The sequence below is a fragment of the Bemisia tabaci genome, chromosome 9, assembly GCF_918797505.1.
Source record: "Bemisia tabaci chromosome 9, PGI_BMITA_v3".
Lineage (NCBI taxonomy): Eukaryota > Metazoa > Arthropoda > Insecta > Hemiptera > Aleyrodidae > Bemisia > Bemisia tabaci.
In genome coordinates, this window is record NC_092801.1 from 37,226,971 (window position 1) to 37,250,334 (window position 23,364).

Sequence of the window (23,364 nt, forward strand, 5' to 3'; positions counted from 1 at the left end):
CAGAGGGGACTTTCTATCTCGACTATAGTACTATATTGTGTTTAAATGACTTCTTTTAATCCCCATTAAAACAGAAGAATATCAGTCGATACCGTAGTAGTTTTGATTAATTTGATTAGGAGTCAGGACTGATGGAATGGAACTTTGTAGTAACCTTTCTCCAGATTTTGAAAAAGACAATCTAATGAATTTTAGTGATAATTCGAAGAGTTTAACAAACTCAAAATTTAAAAAAAAAATTAAATAAAGAAAGTATTTTCAAAAATCACTGCAAAACTTTCAGAACAAATCAGACACACATATTCATTGGGAGAGACTCATAATCGTGGACAGGTGGTTGGAGATTGTCACGAAGACTAATACCTACTTAAATGTCATGTTGTGTAGAGATTACAAGTACGTTCAAAGATTGCAATTTTCTAATAAAAGTTGGTGAAAAATAAAAATGTATCACTTTTAAATTTTTTAAACTAATGTCATCAATGTTTCAGGCACGAATTCCATCGTAATTGCATTGACCCGTGGCTTTTAGAGCATCGAACTTGCCCTATGTGCAAGATGGACATTCTAAAACATTACGGATTTGTGGTAAGTTGCTGATTTTTTACTCGAGTGAGAAGTAACTGCTGAATATAAGCGATTTTCTTGCATAATATTTGTGAAGTTGGTGTATTTGCATATTTTCCAAGCGACTTGCGGTACCATTCACTGCCTGAAACTGCCCTCAATCACAAAACTCAAAATTGAACGTATTATAATTAGAAATAGAAATGTATCCACTGTGAAATGAGCCCTGTCATGTATGCATTTCAATGGCTCTCAGGGTCCATGTCAACATATGGATAGTATTACCTTGATTTATATACGTTAGATTGACGAATATTTTGGCACCAACAAAATCTTCAACAGTTTCAAACCAATCCAAAATTAATTGATGAGATTTGAAGTTTGCAATTCAAAGTATGTAGTTTTGACAAACAAAACATATTGGATTCTTAGTCTATATGGTTTGGACTAAAAATTGTGGGATTGAAATTCAACTTACCGCTTTCTATTGAAACGAAGCTAAACTAATTCAACTTTTGATCATTATACAAGGAAGGCTTTATAACAAAGTGTGCTCCTCCTTTGAAACTTAAATTCCGATTTTTTTCTATGTAACTTGACCATAGTAGCTATCTTAAAATCGTACATATTTGTGAGATCCCTTTTTGTAGACGTTTATGTGTACGTACATGGTGGGCGAGAAAAGATTTCTTCCGCTGGTTGCTTGTTGATTTTCTCGATTAATATTTGGCCTTTTCCATTATTTCAGTTCACCGGTAGTCAAGAAAGCATTTTACACATGGACCTAGAAGAGAATGTGAATTCTGACTCGGAGCAGTACCGCAGAAATGTACAGCATACGATGCAAAATTTAAGTCCTTCTTCGCACCAAAGACCTGCCTCAATGCAAGTAAGTAACTTTTTGTGTTGATCCTCTCAGCTATTCATTGTTTATTTTGCACACAGGCCGAGTTGAAAAACGGTGACTCCGCGAGTTTAAAAGTTAGAGCCTAACAAGGAGCGGAGCGGCGCGGCGTGTTGCTGGCCCGAAACTCGCACTGGCGCCTACAAACCTAAGGGGATACTTCTCGCACTGCGCAATGCTTGGAGTATCCACTTAGGTTTGTAGGCGCTGGCCGGCTGCCCGCATAGTGCCACGGCGCCTCAAGCAACTATTTCACCACAGAGGTGTTGCACAGTATCATACGAAATTGAAGGCGTTCCATTATATTAAGCATGACAGGCATCCTTGAAGAGTACGTAGCTTTCCTCTTAAAATAAATCAAGATACTACGGCACACCGAGAGAGCGGTAGTCCACAAACTCACTAAGTCCTAACATCCTATCTAATAACGTTTAGCATAATTTCTGAATTTCATGAGAGACAAAAGTGACTCAATTTAGGCAGAAACATTCTTGAGTATGCCGTCAAGAAAATTTTATTTTGAATCAAGAATAAAATAGCTGGATGAAAGCGGGTGAATAGCGGGGGAATAGCTAGGTGATGTAAGTCACTCGTCCTTATTTAAAAGCATCTTTCCTTCTTTAGACTCCTTTTCATCACGAATGTAATCTGTTCTAATGTATTCTTTATATTTTTTTTCTATTTTCTCCATATCAACTATCACGATCATTAGCGTCGGTGTAATTATTTCGATCCCTGATATGTAGACGAATTCTCTTTTTATATTTGTTAACCAAGATTTTTGTCCCAGTCTTACCGCTTTATATTATTCGAATGGCGTCACTAGAGTCCTTAAAGTATTTTCCCTCCAGATTCTAGTCATTGTTTTATCATAAGCAATTAAAACGCTGTGTATCATACGTGTTTTCTTATGATTTCACAGGCTAACCAAACTAGCCAACGGAATGTATCGCCAGACCCTTACCACCACCAGCGGTATCATTCGAACCAGTACAGCCGGGCCTCCACTCCGGATGAACTGACACCTGCTTTACCTCTTCCTCTTTGCTCAAGTAAGTTACCTCTGTTGGATTTAAAACTCTTTTTTAAAGTGTCCACAATCAATGCAGCCTTTTTATTTTACCAAAGATTCCAGGGTTTCCGGAATTATTGCCAACTTTGCCATGTTCCGAGAAAAATTCCAATTTTTTTCAATGTTCCGGGGTAAAATTTAGAAATAAACTCATAAATTTAGTTCCAACTATTGTCAAAAATTTAAAAAAAATCATCAAATTTGATCAAATAATCCGTCAAACTGACGAAATCTCCGAAATTCCAAGAAAGCAGAAAAATTTCGAAAATGACGAAAAATCCCAGGAATTTATAAGATTCCAGGAAAAGTTCGAATCATTTGAAAAGTTCCGAAAATCGGAATTAATTCCACCAAATAGCAGCACTGTGTACAATTGCCTGTGTGAAAGTCTGACGGTTCAACCAACAATTTCTCGGTAAAACAAAGTAAAATTGCGGCGAAAATTTTGAAACGTCGCATAGTATTTGTGATACTTTGGTCGGGAGGTAACGATCTATTGAATATTTCTGACCGTTCCTGTGATTTTACTAAAAAAAAAAATTATTTCTGCTTTCAGACGTAGAGCTCGTTCATCAAAGCGTGATCGGTCGCAGCAACTTCCACCGGGTAGCCAGCGACAGCGACTTCTCCTGTCGAGACACGCCTGTCCCTCTACGGCGCTCTATCTCCTTGGACACGATCGACATTGCCACCACTGCCAGCTCCAGCACAGCCACCTCCAGTCCGGCCAGCACCCGACCCGCCTCCTAGGATCAGCGACGTCTGCGCGACGTCCGAACAACGTCACATTTGACGTCAAGTCAAACCACGTCGCCATCGTCGTCCACGATGGACGTCATATTCGACGCTTTGTCGAACTACATCGCGACTGCCGTCATATTCGACGTCAAGTCAACGGCATCGTCTTAAGCGACCGCTTGCAACGGGTCGTCCCTCTGACTGGATGAACTTTTGGAGTTGTTGACGTTTGCAAAACGTCGTGTTTCACGTCACCGCTGACGTCATATTCGTCATCGCAGCGTGATGGTTTAAACTGAATCGTCCTTCTACCTTTTATGGGAAGGAGGCTACGATTCGTGTGAAACCCAATTTTCTTTCATTTTATTGATGTTAAAAGCTACGAGTCGGTTTGTCTTTCATATTGTGGCATGTTGGCACGCGTCATTTTGAAATGGCAATGTGTTTGGAACCTGCGGCGAGAGAAAAATGACACATGAGTTCGGTTATTATAGGAAGTAACCTGAACCCGCGGTTAATTCTGGGTTTTCGCGATTTTTTAATTGCGCTCTGCAGAGGCGGATCCAGCAATTTGGCAACAACGGATTTCTTCCATTTAAACTTATGCTAAAAAATCGATTCCTGTTGGAGCATCTGGCCCCTCCAAGAATCGATACATTTTCATAGGTTTAAGTGGAGAAAAGACAATTTTGCCAATTTTCTGGATTCGCCAATGGTGCTCTGTGTGCTGGATTAAACGCGGACTGAACTAGCGTCAACACTTCGGTTGGTTAGTGTTTCACTTCCTATCGTAACAGCAAGGAACTCAAGGACACAAATATTTTTCTGAGTGTATAAGTTCATTTTAAATGAGGAAATCGTCGATCAAATTATGGATATAAAAGTACGAAAGTTGTGATAGAGTGCCTTTCATTTGTAATTTTTTACCCATCACGAGTCTCGCTCATCTTGTTGTCATTGGCGGATCCAGCAATTTGGCAACACCGGATCTCCTCCATTTAAACCTACGGAAATGTATCGATCCTTGGAGGGGCCAGGTGCTCCGACAAGAATCGATTATTTAGCATAGGTTTAAATGGAGGAAATCCGGTGTTGCTAAATTGCTGGATCCGCCAATGCTTGTTGAAATGGGAGCACTTGTAAAATGTGCATCCAGTTTTCCCTTGTCCAAAAAATGAATAATGCATGAAAATTTGTAATATTTTCCAGAACTATATCATCTGAGCTTGACAAAACTAAAGCTGTGTTTTTACAGTACTTGCAGTAATCCTATTTCACTTGGTGAAACATTAAATAGTATAATAGATTTTTTTGTCCAAACATAATGTGTCTCATGTTTTCTTTTTAAGCTTTCTCTGCTAAAACTACTATTATTTTCAAAATGTGTGTATTTTTTTAAAAAAAAAGGAATGACAAGCATAAATCCAGCTTTTGAAAATGAAGGATGGAAAATCTTACATATCATGCTAAATTGTCCAATTTTGATTGTGTCCAGGAAGTTGAGATATTCCGTCAAAAACTATCGCATGTCATAATACACACGAAAATTTTTCCCCTAAACCTCATTTAATGTTGCTCAGTTTTGCCTGATCTTAATCAGGCATTTAGCGATGATATTTGTATTAAACTTAGCGATGATATTAAGTTCTAAAACTGAATTGTGATAAAAGAGACGATTTTATGTATTTTGAAATGTTGCTGTAGTATTTTGGCAACTTGCTTTATTTTTGTATTTCAAATAGATTAAAAATATTTTGTGCTTTCAGTTGTATCACCCATAGGCCTATTGTAACTTTGTGTGTAATTCGGAGCAGACATTATTGTAGAGGCATTTCTCAGATTTTGGCAACACTATTTTTTTTCTCACTTTGAATATATTATAAAGAATCGATTACGGGCAAAACCGCCTATGTTGATAAATTTCGATGGTTTTATACACATTTAAAGACTAAAGCCAGTGATACCAACTTACTAGAATTGCCATTGCAGTCTTGATCGAAATTTGCCTCCTAAGAAACGATTGATCAGTGTAAGAACGAAATCGGTTTAAAATTTGCTAAACATAGAAACCAGAAATCTATTCCATCACTATGCTACGCACATGCTTACATTTTTACCGTGTATAATAATTATTGTAAATAGTGTATTCATTTTCAACGGACTGCCCCGATCGACTTGACTGAAATGTACCTGAATTTGGAACCTCGCTCCGACTTCGACTGCAGATGCACTCCTCTTAATCTTGTTCCATCACAGCCACCGCAAAATTTTAACTTAAAAACCGAAAAAAGAGTTTGTAGTTGATTTTTTTTTTTTTTTTTTTTTTTTTTTTTTTTTTTCAGCGCTCACGATAAAATATTGCCTCGGAAGTGGCCCAAGAATTCTTGAAATACTTAAGTTGCCCTCAATTTTCATACAGTTTTCATTTACTGCTGTATACATCCTCAAGTTTTGGTTGGTTCTAGGCATAAAAATCTAAATTCGAATGGAAATTGTAGGCTTCTCTGCAATCAGCATTCACGCAAAGAAAATAAAAGAAGCAACAAAACTGAGAATCCTCACACATAACTTTTCTGGTGAAAATCAGATATAAACTCAGGGCATTGAGCATAAATGTCACCGCGCATTTTAAATGGCCGATAATTTAAAGTAATTCGAATAAATAGAATCGGATCGAAAAAGGGAAGAATTCAGCAACGGTTTTTGCAAGTTGGCAACAATGTTTTTGCTCCAATTAAATCCATTAAAAATATCGATTGGTGAGGAAGACTGCCTCATCAAGATTCGATAGTTTATTTTAATTTAAAGGGTGAAAGTGCTGTCAACCTGCATGTATCGTATTTATGTAATTTGAAACAAAAGAAAATTATCTTTTAAATAGGGTCTTTATTAGCTGTGAAAACTTAAATTATGAGGTATATTATATGGCCTGAGCAAAGAATCTCTTTTACCTGTTACTGCGTCCATTTTATGCGAGTTGATCCAACCATAATTTCACTTGAAGTCTCATGTAGCTGTCGGGTTTATTAGTATTTTTGAGTGGTAGGACTGAAGTTGAATTCAATAACTCTCTTGTTTCGTCGCTCCTCTGATGTAAGGGCGTATCTCAATTTCAACCTGAGCCCTGTTCTCCGTGTAACTATAGGCTTTGCGTGGTTCATGTTGAAATGGTGATACGCCCTTACGTAAGAAGGGGCGACGGTTTGACCACTTAAAGTTACCACCACGTGTCACCCTTTCCTGCCTCTCTTTATTTCTGGAGAGGTTTCCTCTCCGTCTGAAATTGTCCTAGTCATTATTTTAATTTTATTTGTATTTTTACGGTTACCCATTTTTGCTATTTGTACGTGTGAAAATTTCATTGTGAATTAATTCGTCTTCTTTGAGAATAAATTACATGAATACAAAAATCATCGCGTTTTACTCTACTCATTGTCCATTCGGTACTCTGTTATACGTCATGCGTTAATGAGGGGCTGTTTGCAAAATTTGTAGGAAAAACCATGACTATCAAAGTGGCAAAGCGAGAGAAGGAACTGGGGGGATCCATAGATCCTCACCCATGGGTCCACACTATTTTGCGGGGAGGGTGAGGCCAAAAAGTTCAAAATTTTCGCTTAGGGTCAAAAGTTTTTAGAGCTCAGTTTCTTTACGCTACTGAAATTTGTTTAACTTTTTGGCCTTGCTTTCCTCGCGAAATAGGTGGACCCAGCACTATTTTACCACCTTGTTAAAACCCTTAAACACCTGTTTCTTGCCGTTTATTATCCGCTATTCTCAAAATGTTGAAAAAAAATTGCATTATCAACCTGAAATGTTTTATTTTTTCATTATGAGTCTGCAAAAAGTCAAAAAGTAGAGGCTGACATTCGAAAAAAAAATGGAAACCCCTAAGATGGGGTAAAAATTTTGTGGATTCAGGAAAGGAGTTTAATTCTACACACCACGCGTATTGTCAAAATTTCAAGACCGACTCTCCATTTGTTCAAAAGTTACAGGGTGCCAAACGACTAAGCTCACCATGTATACAATTTTAAAGATTGAAATTAAGGAAGGATGTACATTAATACGACATGTAAATTAATACGACTATGTAAATTAATACGACACGGACAAAAACAGCAAGAGGTTGTCGGATGATATGGAAAATTCCAATTAATTGTGGTAGCGCCCCCGGTAAATCAGGTTACTAATCCCAATTTTGCGGTGCTACCACAGTTAACTAGGAATGTCCATATCATCCAATAAATTGGGGCATTAGCACAAATCTATAGAGGATGACCCCTTACACTTTTTCCGTCGAGTAACGCATAACGTAAAGTTCGCGGCGCACAGTGGATCGAGTCAATAGGAGAGGTCGAACAAAATTTGGAGACTTTAAACGCTTATAACTCCGTTTATACAAAACTTTGAGATTCTAAAAGAGGGGCCGTTGGTTTTCTCGTGAAATTTTCCTCTGTATGCACGCTTTAAAATTTAAAATGTGACAAAATAGACATCAAAATTTGCACCCCGTTTATCGACCCTTCTCGATCGGTTTAAATGGCAGATCAATCGATACATCGCAAACACGCCACGCCACTGTTGAACGCTCTTTTTCCTCCTCGTAGAAGAATTTTAAGACACTAACTTCTCTGGTTGACCGATGAAACAACAACGCATTGATGATTTTCAAGTCAACAGTGAGGACCACGTCCTATCCTTAAGTTCATATCGAAAGTGGAACTTCAGAAATGCGTGTCTCAGTTTGCGGCGTTGCAGACTTCCGGTCATACTTTAATTTCTCCGTGGAAAACAACGGAATGTCATTTTTTGAAAATGACAGTGATTTTTCTTATCTTTATAAGGAATATTCTATAAAAACTTCAAACCGTGATATAGAGTCGATTTCCTTAGGAAAAATAAAGTAAAAGCGGAGATTTCGAAACACTGTAACCGTGATGAGCATTTTTTGCAGTTTTGCCGTCGACACGTAAGAGGTTAAAAAAAGAATTGTAAAATGGTGTTACAAGATTTTAATTGTTCGCTCCCGGAACGGGGCCACATGTTGGGGGCTCAGTTGGAGAGAAAATTTTCCCGGAAAAAAGTGTTATTTTTTTATGTAACCTTTCACTTGAGAGTTAGACTTGTTGGATTGAAGTGTAATTTTTCTGTTGTTTCGATATTTTGTGATAAAGGAAGGTTCCTTCCTCCCAAAAGTGAGTTCCAATATTTATTTATTTATTTAAAGAAATACAAGGAAAAGTCTCTCCCAGTATTCTTCAGGAATCATTCGGAATTTTCATTGAAACCGACTTCGTTTACCCAGAGATCTCTTTGAATTTGCTGCCAAAAAATGATTTCGCTCGAGTTAAGAAGAGTGTTTGTATCCAAAGGACAGCATCTATGTATGTATGAGCCGCTTTTACGGCGCGCTAGGGCGCTCTGCGACGCCTATTCTCCACAGGAATCGGTCATGGTAGAGATCCTCCGGAAGCTGGCATCTCTCCATCTCTTCATGGATGCCCTCTACCCACCGTTTGGCTGGACGCCCTCTCCGTCGCCTACCTGGGGGGACCCACTCCAACACCTTCTTCGGCAACCTGGTATCAGCCATTCTCTGCACATGCCCATACCATACCAATTGCTTGGTCATGATATCGTGCACAATCGTCCCCTCAACGCCCATTATCTCTCGGACACGTTCATTCCTGACACGTTCTCTCCTCGAGATTCCAGCCGATCTTCGCCAGAAATCCATCTCGGTCGCCTTGAGCATTTCTTGGGTCCGCTTCTTCAACTGCCACACTTCACTGCCATAGGTGATAATAGGCTTGACAACCGAGTTATAAATCCTCTTCTTGTTGTCTTTGGAAATCCTTTGGTCCCAAAGGATCCCATTAAGCATGGCGATGGCTTTCCTTCCTAGAAGATTACGGTCCCGAATGGCCTGATCCAGCTTCCCATCCGAAGTCAGCTTCACCCCCAGGTACTTGTATTGTTCGCAACTTTCTATATGTTGACCATCCTCCAGGACTATGCTTTGCTGAGCACCTCCAACTGACATCTTTTTTGTCTTACGGACACTAACCTCGAGGCCCCATTTGCGGTACTCCTCCACCAACTTCCGGGTCATATACTCCGCGTCATCGTGATCTTGACTTATGACTACCTGGTCGTCAGCAAAGCATAGCGTGAACAGTGTTTCCTGGTCATTCAGAGGGACGCCCATGCCGGCACACTTTCTTTTCCATTCCTTCAGAACGTGCTCTAGATATATCTTAAACAGCGTCAGTGACAGACAACATCCCTGCTTAAGCCCCTTGGTGACAAAAAAACCGGACAGCATCTCAGGGGGGAAAAAACATTTGATCGGTGACAGCAATTTTACTTTTGACTCATGGCAAAATCATTTTCATGGTCAATTCAATTCGCATTGATTCCCATTGTATTTAGTTCACCGCGAGAAAGCTATATTGATTCCTTTTTTTTCTTTGCGGAAATTTAAATTTGAATTTTTCAATTGGTGATTATACGTAAGAGAGGAGTCAGCTCCGTGAAAATAGTAGATTCTGCTCCACAGCGACGGTGAAACTTCCAAGCCACTTGTCTCGGTTTGCGGCGTTGTAGACTTCCAGTCATATTTTTTTTTTTTTTTTTTTTTAGCTGAAAAACTACTCTACGGAAATTTTTAAAAACTGCCAAGAAATTTCATTTCTATTCGTAGAAAATTCTGGGAAAACTTCAAGGAATGATATATTATTCTTTATAACCTATAAAGAATAAAATTGGGGGCAGGGATTTCCAAACACCGAAACGAGGTACATGGTTTGGAACTTTCACCGTCGAAATGCACAGCATGTAGTTTGTCTGTGCGATATGTAAGTTCTCGATCGCAAAATGCACTCCGGCTTTCACTTTGATATTTAATGTATAGTGCGAAACTTACCTATTTTCCATCCTGACACCCTTGATGGCCTCATAATTCCGTAATCAAAGTGGTTATTCGTCGGTGGGGTAATTATTCCACAAGGATCACCCGTGGAAAAAAAAGAAGTACAAGTTGCTGGATGATATGAACTTTTCCAATTAATTTAATTGATGGCAGACACTTTAAGGAGGGCGTGATTCATACTGAATCTCCCTGAGAAAAAATACAGGGAAAAAAGTGGCAAAAAAGTCTTGATCGTCTTATTTGCAAGGTTTGGTAGGGTAAAGAGAGAATATTATATTCTCTAAAGTTCAATGAACCATATTCATCCAATATTCGTTGAATTATGGGAGTGTCTGAAAAACTACAATATGATCATACTAAGAATTAAATCAATTTTTCAGAATTATGTCAAAGTGTTCAAACAAAACCTAGTGGCAAAAAAAGGTTCGAAAGGTCATGAAGAGGCCTGATTATATTTTTAGGCATTTAATGAGTCTGAATTATTAATTGAGTGTTGCTATTTGGGAGGGTTGCCTGCCACTTTGAGGATGATAATTTTAATAACTGAGTCGGTTTGCGACAGTTGCTTCAGAATATTAGCACCAGTTAAACTGTTCGACTAAAGAATGAAGAGTTTTGAGTACTTTTCACTCTATGTTATTTTAATATTAGAATAGTTATTCCGTGACAGTTTTCATGAACTGCTAGTGTTCGTAAAACAGTGCTTGTTGATTATTTTCGGTTTTCTGTTACAGTTTTCGTGTGTTTATTGAGTTCCTCTTCCCGTGACAAGTAAGAGCTTTTTTTGAAAACATAATAAAATATATAAAAAAGAGCGATCCATATTACATTGAGCCAATAAGTTAGATGAAGAAAAAGGGTTTTGTTTTCTCATAATATTATTTTCTGAGTCTCGTGTTTATCTGATAGAATCAGTGACTATTTAATTTAATTAGTGTAAGGCTACACCGTGATGTCTCAATTGATTTCCTTGCTTTAATTTGAAGTAGTAGTTATGAATATTTTTCCTTGAAATTTCAGGAACTTTAGGTGAAATTGCGAGCAAAATTATCTTAAAAATTGGAAAGAAAATATTCATGAGTTTACCAAGAAATTTGGGTTTTATCAAAGGAAATTTGGCAACGCCTGGGAGTTCATACGGCGTTCTTCCTTAGCACGACAGTGTAGGACAAACACTGACAAGTTATTTGGCTTCACCCTATCAACAAAATAATTACCTCATTTGCGGTTTTTACTAAATTTGAATGTTAGGAGACTTTAACGCAAGGTTAAGAACATGAAAGTGCATTCTTGTAACATGTCTGTTTTGATGGTCATCACCTCATCGATCTCATTTGAAGGGTTTGGAGGACAAGACGCATGAGTGCAATTTTTGAAAAAATGTAGGTGTTAATAATTTCAAGTAAAACTAGTCTAAATACATATTCTGTGAAAATTTCGCCCCAAAACTCAAATTTTTACGCATCAAAAATTCAGTTTAAACTTTCTTTCCGCCATGAGGATCTATGAAATATCGAAACTTCAATCACCTATTTCTCGAAATAGCAAAAACTGCACTTATGCGCCTTGTCCTCCAAGCCCCTTATTTGTAGTCTGTAGACGGAGACTTACTAAAAGACGATCGAATACTTTTAACATTATCTTTAAACATTTTTACATGTGAGGATATTTGTATTTAAAGGGCTCAGGGCTCATATCGTAAACATATTTCGTATTAAGCATATGCTTTTAAAAAACAATCACATATGTACAACGTACGTATGTATAATGTACCTATGTAGAAAGTACAACACATAGAGATTCATCGTGCAAATCAAGGTCAATCGATAATTATTCAGCAACTGACTCGCTGCAAGTATACGGATAGTTCTGAATGGGTTTTAAAAGGTGGATCTCAGTGAGTTCCGACAAGTATATGGTTTTGTATGTAATACTATGAGAATGACTTCACATAAAATTATGGAAACCTAAGATACTCTTTATAACTATAGAACTCTCTATTCTCATCTTACTGAGTAATTATAGTTATTAAATGTTCAAATAGTGTTACTTAAAAAGGGCAATCTTACATTATCTCTAAAATGGAGAATTTGCACACAAAAATTGTATTGCTTCATCTGAAAGTGCCTAATGAGCTGAGTTCGCAGTATTTTTCATAATTTTTTCTGACTTAGGAAATTGGAGAAAAATAGCTTTAAAAATGAGGAAATGCATCGCCTTGTGACGTCCTCTGGCGGCATTTTCCATTTAAACACATGTGTTTTAGCAGATTAGGTTATTTTGTCATATTTTCTCCAATAATTGTCCAATTTAGAAACCAAGAATATCCTCGTACTCAGTTTTCCTGGCAGCATCATTTTAAAGATGAAATTCGCAAAATTTAAGACACCTGCAAATTCCCTGTTTAACGGAAAAATCGAATATTTTATTATAAACTGTAATCCCATGAGCTGACACCACTTGTCACAATAGCTTCTACAATATAGTCGCTTTGAATTAACTATTATATAATTAGAAATCTTCATTTAGAATTAATCGAAAAAAACCATGATCAACTTTTTGTTTTGAATCACTATTTTCAGTGTTCCAACTTCTTTGGGCGCACTTCACACTCATGGTAATAGCACAGGTAGCAGTTCAATCCAAGTTCACCCGAAATCTATGGGTGTGTTTGATTGGTGCGTTGCTACTTAGAGCACTGATGCAACGACTGAGAAATCAGCGAATTTTTGCCTTCATGGCTGCATTGCCTGGACCCACAGGTCTCCCTTTCCTCGGCGCAATACATCGTATAGTGGGAATTAACACTACTAGTAAGTTTTTATAATTTTGAATTCAGGATTTGACTTGAAAGAAAATATACAGGGTGTGCGGAAGTTAACTTTTTTAACTTTCAGGGTCGATTTTTCGGCTCAAATACGACTGTTTTGTCCTATTACATATAATGCCCAAAAACGCTTTATAAGGAAACTTTACGCCTCCAAATTTGCCATTCTTTTTGTTTCAAACTGATGTAACTCCTCGTCATTTTGTCGTAAAGTAGCTGAAACTTTGTGTACACTGAAAAAAAAGAATCTTTTTGCCGCCAATAAGTATTTTTCCTAAAAGGAAGAATTTTGCTGCTTAATATAAACAACCTTTTTACTCAATCCAAGCCTTATTTTCCTTGTATCAAGAAAAATTCAGCTGAAATCAAAATAAAAAAAATTCTTTGCAGTAATTTCAAGAATCATCATACTTGAGCCAAGCACAACTTTTTTTAGTGATAAGAGGTTATTTTTTATCGTACTGTTCATTTTTTTGTGATTTCAAGGACGCGCGTCTTCGGAAAATGCCGTTCTGAGGGTTACCGAATTTTAAAATTTTGATAACTTTTTTGATAGATGGTTTTTGGAAAAACGGATTACAACACGTGAAAGAGCGCAAAAAATCATGGGTGACGTAGTGTACAAAATTTTCCAGAAACGCGTCATTTTGACGCAACAGAGCTTTGAAAAAGATTCAAATTTTCGAAGTTCCTCATAGGAAATTTATCTGCACGGACTGTGAGAAAAATTTCGCACGAAGCAAGGGGCTTTGAAAATCTGGAAGCTATCGCGACGCTCTCCTATACTGTCTACGCGTTACTGTACTCCTCACAATTGTGTTGTAAAACCTTTTCTTGTTCTATTTGGAAGAAGAAAAAATATTTAAAATCAAATTAGTTTAAAAAAATTTCCAATGGCTGCGAATTCCGCTTTCTTGTTAGGTATAGAGATTTTTATTTAATACATTTATTTTGCAACCATTATTTTTTGGTATTTTTAGTCGATACTGATAACCACTCATGATTCATTTTCAGATGCTTGCCGTTACTTGAAAAATTTGTGTAAAGATTATCCGAGAAATTTTTCCATATGGATGTGTGGAATTCCTCATGTTTTAACAAGCGATCCAGAGGCCATCAGTGTGAGTGCATGCTACCATGTTTTTTGTATACTCTACGCCGACACTGAAAAACAACTGAAAGACAATTATGTTTGAGTTCCTTAATATTGAAATGAAAAGTAAAAATAATAGTCCATTCGTTTCTATCATAAAGCTAATTCATTCTGAATTTGACCGGTAATAATTCATACATAAATTAAGGTATGAAGTATATTGTACATACCTTGACCGATATTTCTTATGTTTAACACCTTGTGCTACATGAGAGCAAGAAGACATGCATCTCCATATTTTGCGCTCATTTCATCTTTTACCTCATGAAAGAACGTAAATGTTGCCAAATTTGATCACATAAATTGCATTTTTACCATGAGAATCTTGAGCGTTTCGAACTGAAAATTTCTCTGATTTTTCTTTGGATCTCATGCAAAAATAAAAAAATTTTGGAAAAATTGTTTTAAAAAATCGCAAAAATGAATTTTTTAAGTCAATTTCACAACTTTAGAATAGAGTTAAGTATTTTCGGCCGACAAACGACGATTTATGTGGATTTTTGAGGTTTTTAATTCGCAGAAAATTTAATGTAATAATTCATTCGTGATGAAAAAGCGTCCAGATTACTTTTTGTATGATCAAGTAATTACACCATACTAGCATAATTATAGCAGAGCGTAATCGTGAGTTGATGTGATCACTCAGTTTGAGCGTATGTGTCAAAAAGAAAGAATAGGAAAACAAACTCATGTGTAAAGTGTTGATAAGACGCGTCATTGATGGTTTCATTTGATGAGTTAACTAATGATCTGAAAGAAATCAATTTCATGAAAATGAGTGAGAAAAAAATTAAATAAAAATTATGATCGACTCAATTAATTGTGATAAATTAATCCTGATCTAGCAGAATGATACGACACACCGAATAACAAAATACGCACACTTTTAAAGTGTGCACAATAAATGGCTTTAGATGACTGGACGAAATTAAAATCTCGCAACAGAAGAATAAATATGATTTTATTTTACCCATATTTGCAGGCAATCCTGGCAAGCTCCGAAAATACTGACAAATTCAGTCATCATAAATGTATAAAAACTGAGTATCCTGCGATTGTTTCTGCTCAAGGTACGTTTGAATGTAGTTCGATAGTGTTTTAAAGAAATTTTTTTTCAGAGAGATGAGCTCCGCCAGGCACGGTGTCAGAGTAACTTAGTCTAGGTATAGTAGGTGAGATGCTTACAAATATCTTCAAAAGTTAGTCTTATGAATTCGGTTATTCCAAATTTCAGCCATATGACTTGAAATACTATCTACTTGTCTGAATTTATACGCCTTGTCCTCGAAGCCCTTAATTTATGAGAGAGACACTGCTTTGACTTGTGCATGACAAAAAGAAATAATTATTGTCAGAATCACCAGATTTTTGGTAGGTAGCTCAGTTTGACTCTTAATTTATTGCAGACTTAACAAATAATGGTGGTATTTTCAACACTAAGTGATATATTTACTGATGTAATGGTAAAATTATCACTATTTCATGTTAAAAATTCACATGGAATACCACTGATAATGATATCTATCACAGTCTTTTCTTAATGAAGGATCCTTTGAATCTTCCTATTACCAAATAAAAACCTCAATCCACTTCATTGAAAGAGGTATAATACCTCTTTCATATCGATTCAAAGAAAGTATCTTAGTATAGGACTTTAGGCTACAAATCATTTTGTTTCCACCAATTTTAAAGCAAGCCCAAATCGCCCTAATCTGATGTCGAACGGATCTGAATTGATTTTTCAAATGAGAATGATCAAAAATTCTGAAAAAAATAGGGCTAAAACTGTTGAAATTTTCTTCCGCATTGCAGGAGATGAATGGAGGAACATGAGAAAACTTGTTAACCCGACGTTCTGTATCAGCAACTTCAAGGTTTTTGAGAGAAATTTTCAATACCGCACCAATGAATTCTTGAATAAACTTGATAAGCACGCTACAGGAGAAGAATTTGACATACATCTGCCTGTTCATTTATGCACACTTGATTTAGTATGTGGTAAGTTTTGCGAAACCAACGTGGAGTCGTTGAAAATGCAGCGATATGTTTTATATGTTTACAGTGTATGCTGTATGTTAGCTGTATGTCTGGCTAAATTCATACGTATGTTATACCTACAATACCACTTGTGGGGAAGGTGTAGGCATTCCGTTTCCAACCAAACTTTCTCTGGTGACACAGGCTCATAAGTTAACTCAAATGTACACCTAAAATGAATGCAATTAAAAATCAAAAATCAACGGTGTAAGACGGCAATTACATAACTTTGTTTGCGACATCGCAGACTTCCCGTCATACTTTATTTTTTTAACGGAAAACTACTCAACGGCAATTCTTTAAAACTGTTGTGATTTTTCTTCTCTGTGCGAAGAAAATTCTGCATAAACTTCACGGAAAAAAAAAAGGTTGTTAGGGGGACAGTTGACGGTTGTAGTTGGCGAAATGGTAATTGGAACCGACGTGCTGGGTGCTACTACCAGAGTGCCAGTGCAGGTGACGAACCCGCTCAGGTAAACATAACTACCGTGCGGTGGCTAATACGTTTTCCTGGGTTGTCTGCTGTCGGCTGGTTGTAATAACTACCTCGCGTGTGCTGCCCTCCTTCAAAATTTCCGTTACAATTTAGTTCAAATTAAAATGGCGTCGGGTACGGCCAGCTTTCCACGCGTGAGAATGGCGTGGGCTTTGAATCCGATCGTGGAAATGGAGTGAATAATTTCAATCACAAGTGCATATAAGTATAATGATATTTGAATTTGCCGCGTGTGGTCCGAGCCGGCAACATTTGGACAGCTGGAGCTGGGTGAGTGAGAAATGTGCACCGTCTATCAATTCTGTTCTCTGTGATCATCCTCCTTTGTTATCAGCCACGCTTGTGCAGTGTCGAATGCTTCATTTTATCTCAAATCAACTCTCATATCCCTGAATAATTAAAAAACAGTGCTGAGTTTTTGTATTTGAAACTCTGAATTGTGTGTCTCATAGCTTATCAGTTACTTAAAGTACTCAGGAACGTCCATTTAGGCACCTCTTTGTTTCATCAACCTTGTGCCTCCAGGATCAAGTTCGGCACTCGTTGTAATTTGTGATTTCTATTTCTTCCAAAGCCATGGTAACGAAGTGAGAATGTTAACGTATCTATACAAAAAGGAGACTATCTTCTTCCGAATCAGTTCTACAGAGTGTGCTTTTCTCACGTAACCGAACGTCACAGATCCAGCTTGTCTCGTTCCAATGATTTTGTCTAACAATTGAAGTACATATGTTTCTCAGGTACCCACCTACAGTTTTCAGTAATCCCCTTTGTTCTTTTCAGTTAGTTTTCTTGTTTGATGAACCTGCTCTCCTGAATTTAATAGGAGTCTGATTCAGAGAGATACATGAGCCCATCGGTATAACCTCAAAACATCTTCCTCCTTAAAGAGTAATTGATAGCTGTATGACTTTTTAAACAAATTACTCAGCTGATTGCATCTTGCAGTCTCAGTATTTGTTTGAAAATTTAGCAGTGTTGATTCATCTATTTCACCCAATAGTTGCAGCCTCACTGCTTAAGCTTACGCTCTTACCTTAAAGATTGTGCAATTATTGTCAGGTGCGCGCACAGTGAGTTGTTGCTTAAATGCATGTTACCTCTACATATGGACTTTCATCTTATAATTTTTGAAATGAAAATCAGTGGTGCATCTATTATTTAATGAAAGGCGAATGAAAAAAAAAAAAAACCAGAAAGTGTAGTGTACTCAAGAGATTCACATCCAACTCTGCAGAAACTTCATACCTTCTGATTCAATCGCAAAAATTGTCTGGTGAGTCAGTGTTTTATTTTATTCTCCGCTTCAACACTATCCATGTTCTCTGCAATTGTGACCGATCAGGATATTCTCACATTTTATTTTATTAACGACTCTAGTGCTCTTCGCAGAGAGAATTAGTTTTAGCATACCTACATTGAATGTCTTATGCCCATCCAACTTCATATTCTAACAAGAACTAGATATTATAATAAGTTGTGCAGTTCTGTAAACCTTTCTTGATACTTAAGTTTTAAAATGGTGTATGCAGAATTTGTATTTGTATTTCATGAGAGTGATCTTTAATCAGTTCTCTTCAAGCAAGTTTTCTCACTGACTTGAATAGAGATACTGTTCCTTGCATGAACCAATCATTGCTCCTAGACCTAATGAGGTATTTTTTTTTATTTTTCAATCGTGCTTAATTCTTGTTTAGAGAGATGTGTATGTGTCAAAGGCAAATAGTCAAATTAGGCATTTTATCAAATACCTAGGCAGATAGTCAAATTTTCAGATGTTGCGAGGTTTCTTATGTTTTCACAGAGACCTCTCGAATTTCCAATATTTAAAGTGTGAAAATCCATTAAAGTACAGACTGTTATTGCCTTTCCTATTCAAAAATGCTCCTCACATTTCTTCAGCTGTCCAAATTGTGAAATAAGTTTATTTTATTAAATGCTGTGTATTTTGAGATAAATGTGCAATCTAGGACTAGAAATAACTCAGGTATTTATCATTGTATGAAGCAAATTTCTACAGAGAATTCCTTCCCACATGATCAGAGCATTATTTTGTCTACAGTTAGTAAAATAATCAGAATTTCAGTCTAAGTGAAAATATTTGACCATTTGCCTAGGCATTCAACCAAATGCCTGATTTGACTATTTGCCTTCAACATATGCACCTACAACGACCGATCAGCGATTCAAAATTGGGAGGAACTGAAGTTACTTGGGAATTTAAAAAAAAAAATGAATTCAAGGAAAATTAGGAAAAATTAATAACCAGCTTTTTCTCTCCCTGCACTGTTTTTCATGCCTAACACCAGATCATTTTCCAAATTAAATTTTAGGCTTCATGGCATCGATTTTGATTAAAATTTGCTGTGCTGTCTGACTAAATATTTTCAAAATTATGACACAAGAGCCCCGCTTTTGAAGGTCCGAATGTCTTTTTTAGCCTCAAATAGTGACCGAGGGAGGTCTCTTCATTTTTCATTTAAATTTCTCTCAGATATTAAAATAAACAATGTGACTTTATTATTGCAAATTAATACATGAAGTCGAGAGATTTAATGAAAGGGGGGGGGGGGAGAGATGATTCCAAATTCCCCTCAATAGAAGACAATATCCCATGTACCCTCTGGGAGGGATGCAAAAATCCCTATTGGTCTTAGCAGGACCAACGGGGATTTTTGCATCTCTTCCAGAGGGTACATAGGATCTTTTCCTCTATTGAGGGAAATTTGGAATCATCTCTCCCCCTCCCCTTTCATTAAATATCTCGACATTATGTATTAATGGGCACCCTAGCCCCCCCCCCCCTCCCCACGAGAAAAAACACGGCAGTCAGGAGTACCAAAAATGGGCACTCCCTACTAGCGTGCGGTAGCGAAAAACGCGCCAGCTACCCTGCTGGTTTTCTAAACTGCCGTGCGCCTGTAGACCCAAGGTAGTCGTCTCAACCACCGGAAAGTAGTTGAGACAACTACTGTGGCAGTCACGGTGGCCACCACGGTAGTTGTCTCAACTATTTTCCGGTAGTTGAAGCTACTGCCACGGTGGTTGAGATGACTACCTTGGGTCTACCGGCGCACGGCAGTTTAGACAACCAGCAGGGTAGCTGGCGCGTTTTTCGCTACCGCACGCTAGTAGGGAGTGCCCATTTCTGGTACTCCTGACTACCTTGTTTTTTTCCGTGTTTTAGGAATGATGTCAATTTGTTCTCCATTAAAAAAAATACATAGAGGCGGAGATTCTCAGACACCGTAAACGAGATATGTGATTGCGGACTTACGCCGTCGAAATTTTCTTTTCGCTGCACCTCTGGCAGATCAGTGTATTTTTACCGTGTTTACACTATCCAACATTCAAAGGGAACATAATAATTAACCCTCCAATTTCCTCTATTCATCAATTTCTCCCCTGTTCTCTTACATACTTGTATTTTCGATGCATTTATTTCTTTTTAAGCCTCTTTCTGCATTGGTATACTTTCAATAGTATGAGAAAAAGGGAGCAAACCTTATTGTCCCACCGTAAGCTTGGATAAATATGAATGCCGAGACTATCAAAGTATCACACGCAGGAAATCGTGGATTGAGTTTACTTAAATTAGAATATCAGTTGGTGAATGAAATATTCCAATTATTGCCTTATTTGCAGATAACATGATTGGCTGTGAGATGGACGTTCAGAAAAATAATCTTGAGTATCTGTCCATTGCCATGAGTAGGTAAGAAAAATTACATTTCATTTCCTTTCCTCGTTTTTTGTCAGTCCAAGACGCTATGTCTCCTCTCACCCGACTGAAGTGTTTGACATTAGTATTTTAAGAATCGATCACCTTATCATCGCTTAAAATCAATTTTTCATTAAGGTTAATCTTCAGCTGTAGTTCCGAAAAAATCCACCACGTCGCGCTGCTAAAATCCGACTCCGAAATCAGTGATTATTTAAATATCACAATAGGTATCTTAAATTCTAAGACTCATAAGTTCTATAGCAGCATACGTCTGGAATCCTTAGAAACAAACGCGAGCTTTGAAAGTCTAATAATAAAAGCTGTAAATTGATCCCAGTTTCTCTTAAGGGATATCTGTAAGTGCGAGAGAGACAGCTCACGGTGGGAGAGAGATATCTGCCAACTGCTGAGAGCGATCAAGCGCGATTGGTTGCATCAAGGTCATCATGCTTAACCCTACTTTTTTCTGGGATCAAATGGCAGAGCTTCAGAAATGACTTTTCACGTTGTTTTTAGGGTCAATAGGAAGAAGAATGTTATGGCTAGAACTTATAACTCTTCGATTTAAACAGAAATTCCTTCAACTTTTATAAAAGCTCAAGGACTCACGTGGAGCTGTACGGACTCTAAAACACAGCGGTGGCGCCCCCTGCGCGGAGAAATTTCTTACTTCACGGAGCTGTAGATAAACCTTAAAGCATAAACAAAAAACGAGTTTAATAAGCATGAATTAGATGAGTTTCTCATCGGGACCAAATTCCCCAAAGTTTATGATTTAAGAATCTAACAGTTCAATTGCTCGATATTAGTACAAGAGGGCACCGGAAAAAATGATCCTCCAAGAAATGCTTTTCGTTCTTGCAACTCTTAAATACTCTAGGGATGGATCAAACTGCCTCTCCACCTGAATGATTTTTAATACTACGTTTTAATAATTGCGCCTTACGTTATGGGGAATGGACCTCAATTTATAAAGAAAAACTTCAATTCGAAAATTTTTCAACAAACATTTTGATACAACCATGTTGTCTCTTCTAGAGTCTCTTTATAATGAGAGTCAAGACAATGTGAATCCATTTCTGATTGGTTCCCGTATTTTAGGCCTTCACTGTGTCACAAACGGGAATAAAGATTACATTTTCACTGATTGCAAAGATTATATTCTGGAATGGACCAGGGAATTACCGGTTCGGCAAGGAACAGACGGAATGAGAGAAGGAACGGAGAAAGGAATATGAGAATGAGCCGATCAAAGATTACGAAAAACGTTCAATTTCTGTAATCTTTATTCCCGTTTGTGACTCCATGAGGGGGTGTTGTCTTGACTCTCAGTGTAAAGGGACTCTAGTCTCTTCAAAGAAAAACGCCGTATGAGAATCCGAATGTTGCCAAATTTCCTCTTGGAAAATTGTTTTATTTGAAGGAAGTAATAATTTTTTTTCCTTCAAATTTAGAGACATAATAAATTAAATCACGAAATAACTTTTCTGAAAGGTCGGAACAAAAATAACCAGAATTTTCCTGGTAAATTTGCTTCTTATTGACGAAAATGTGGCAACGCATGAAGACTTATACGGTGTTTTTCCTTAGAACGGCATAATGTCAAAACACAACTGAAGCTTTGGCGGTTTATTTGCAGCACAAAAAACGCGTAGCCGGAAGGTAATTATATCTGTAGATTAAGGATTAAGTGCGCTTTTTTTAAGCGCATAATCATCGGCTAAAAACGCAGTTCTGGACTCTCCGTGTCACTCAAAAGTAAACTCGACTTTTTTGCAACACATCCTGGGGATAACAGAGAGACCTATCCATCAAAAAAAAAAAACAAACAAACTTTGGGCTAAACTTGGAATTGCTCTCATTAAAAGTTCATTTCCTTGGACTAAAGTTTCTTTCCCATTAATGATTGCATAAGTATGTAATATGTGTAGTGTAACTGGTGTTCATAACTTTTCATTCTACGCAGGGCCATAGAAATGATGTTCGAGAGGGCGTTTCAACCAATATTTTGGCCGGACTTTACATATCTTCTTTCCGGGCAACAGACATCGTTTAGAAAAACGTACAACCCAGGACTGGATTTTGTCAAATTGGTAAATTTTAATATTTTTTTTATGGGAAATTGTTTTACATGTTTCTAATAAATCTTCAAATACATTCGAGAGGAAAAAAGGGAAAGAAAAAATGTAAGTGGTTTTTTTCTACGGTATTATGTATACAAACATCGTGTGGTTGTAAGGTAGAGTTTCACACTTCCCAATCATAGAAAAACAAAAGTTTGTGTACGGACTTAAATCGAGTACTAAAGAAATTTCGGTATATTTCAGAACGGAAGAATTTTCCGGAGAACAATTTTTTTTTAATAAAGTTAAAATTTTGCTTGCATCAGAGGAAGGATAACAAATGTATGAAATCAAGCTCTAATTGTTTGCTTGATGTATATGTTGATTTCAATGCTTAATTTGCCCAACGGGTATGGTACATTGATTTCTTACATATGAGATAATTTTGAAAATTTTTGGTATGTTCATTGTATTCTGCGTAGCATTTTGATGACGGAACATTTGCTGTGGTGGTGGTGCCTAATTTCTATCGTTGAAAAGCTTCGATTGTTTCTTCAATGTCAGTTTCTAATTTCACTCATTTGGTGCAAATAATATAAATTTTAAGGTATTGTGATAATTTCTATCTTGTTGCAGTGTTGAGACTCTTTTCAGTAGAAACGATGCATCGATGTAAAAGTAATTTCTACTGTTATGTTTACAGGGGATTGAACAGAGGATGAAAGCGCGAAAAGAAGGTGTGGTAGCAACTGAGTCTGAAGGTGAATACATTTCTTTCAAAAATAATTTTTAATTATTGACTGCATCTTTGAGAGCATTCCTAAATTAATTTGGATGACGACCCAAAAA

General features: G+C 37.1%; 2 protein-coding genes across 2 annotated transcripts in view; both read left to right on the plus strand.

Moving 5' to 3' along the window:
• Window positions 1-3,479, plus strand: part of gol (ring finger protein goliath) — a 130,170-nt gene extending 126,691 nt beyond the window's left edge. The window contains exons 6-9 of the mRNA XM_019050060.2: window positions 492-588; window positions 1,316-1,456; window positions 2,394-2,523; window positions 3,100-3,479. Of these exons, the coding sequence (XP_018905605.1) occupies window positions 492-588; window positions 1,316-1,456; window positions 2,394-2,523; window positions 3,100-3,293 (562 nt within the window). The 3' untranslated portion in view covers window positions 3,294-3,479. The remainder of the gene's footprint in view (window positions 1-491; window positions 589-1,315; window positions 1,457-2,393; window positions 2,524-3,099) is intronic.
• Window positions 3,480-9,916: 6,437 nt separating this feature from the next.
• Window positions 9,917-23,308, plus strand: LOC109036074 (cytochrome P450 4d10-like). Its single transcript, XM_072304742.1, has 8 exons — window positions 9,917-10,986; window positions 12,798-13,028; window positions 14,057-14,163; window positions 15,178-15,265; window positions 16,008-16,193; window positions 20,374-20,443; window positions 22,419-22,545; window positions 23,219-23,308. Coding segments are annotated over exons 1-8 (900 nt in total). The 5' UTR covers window positions 9,917-10,985.
• The last annotated feature ends 56 nt before the right edge of the window (window positions 23,309-23,364 follow it).

What these genes read in the sequence shown, in the direction of transcription:
- LOC109036074 (XM_072304742.1), top strand. An exon ending in AGTGGGAATTAACACTACTA is followed by an intron (nt 13,029 to 14,056) that starts GTAAGTTTTTAT and finishes ATTCATTTTCAG; the next exon opens with ATGCTTGCCGTTACTTGAAA. An exon ending in GACTGGATTTTGTCAAATTG is followed by an intron (nt 22,546 to 23,218) that starts GTAAATTTTAAT and finishes TTATGTTTACAG; the next exon opens with GGGATTGAACAGAGGATGAA.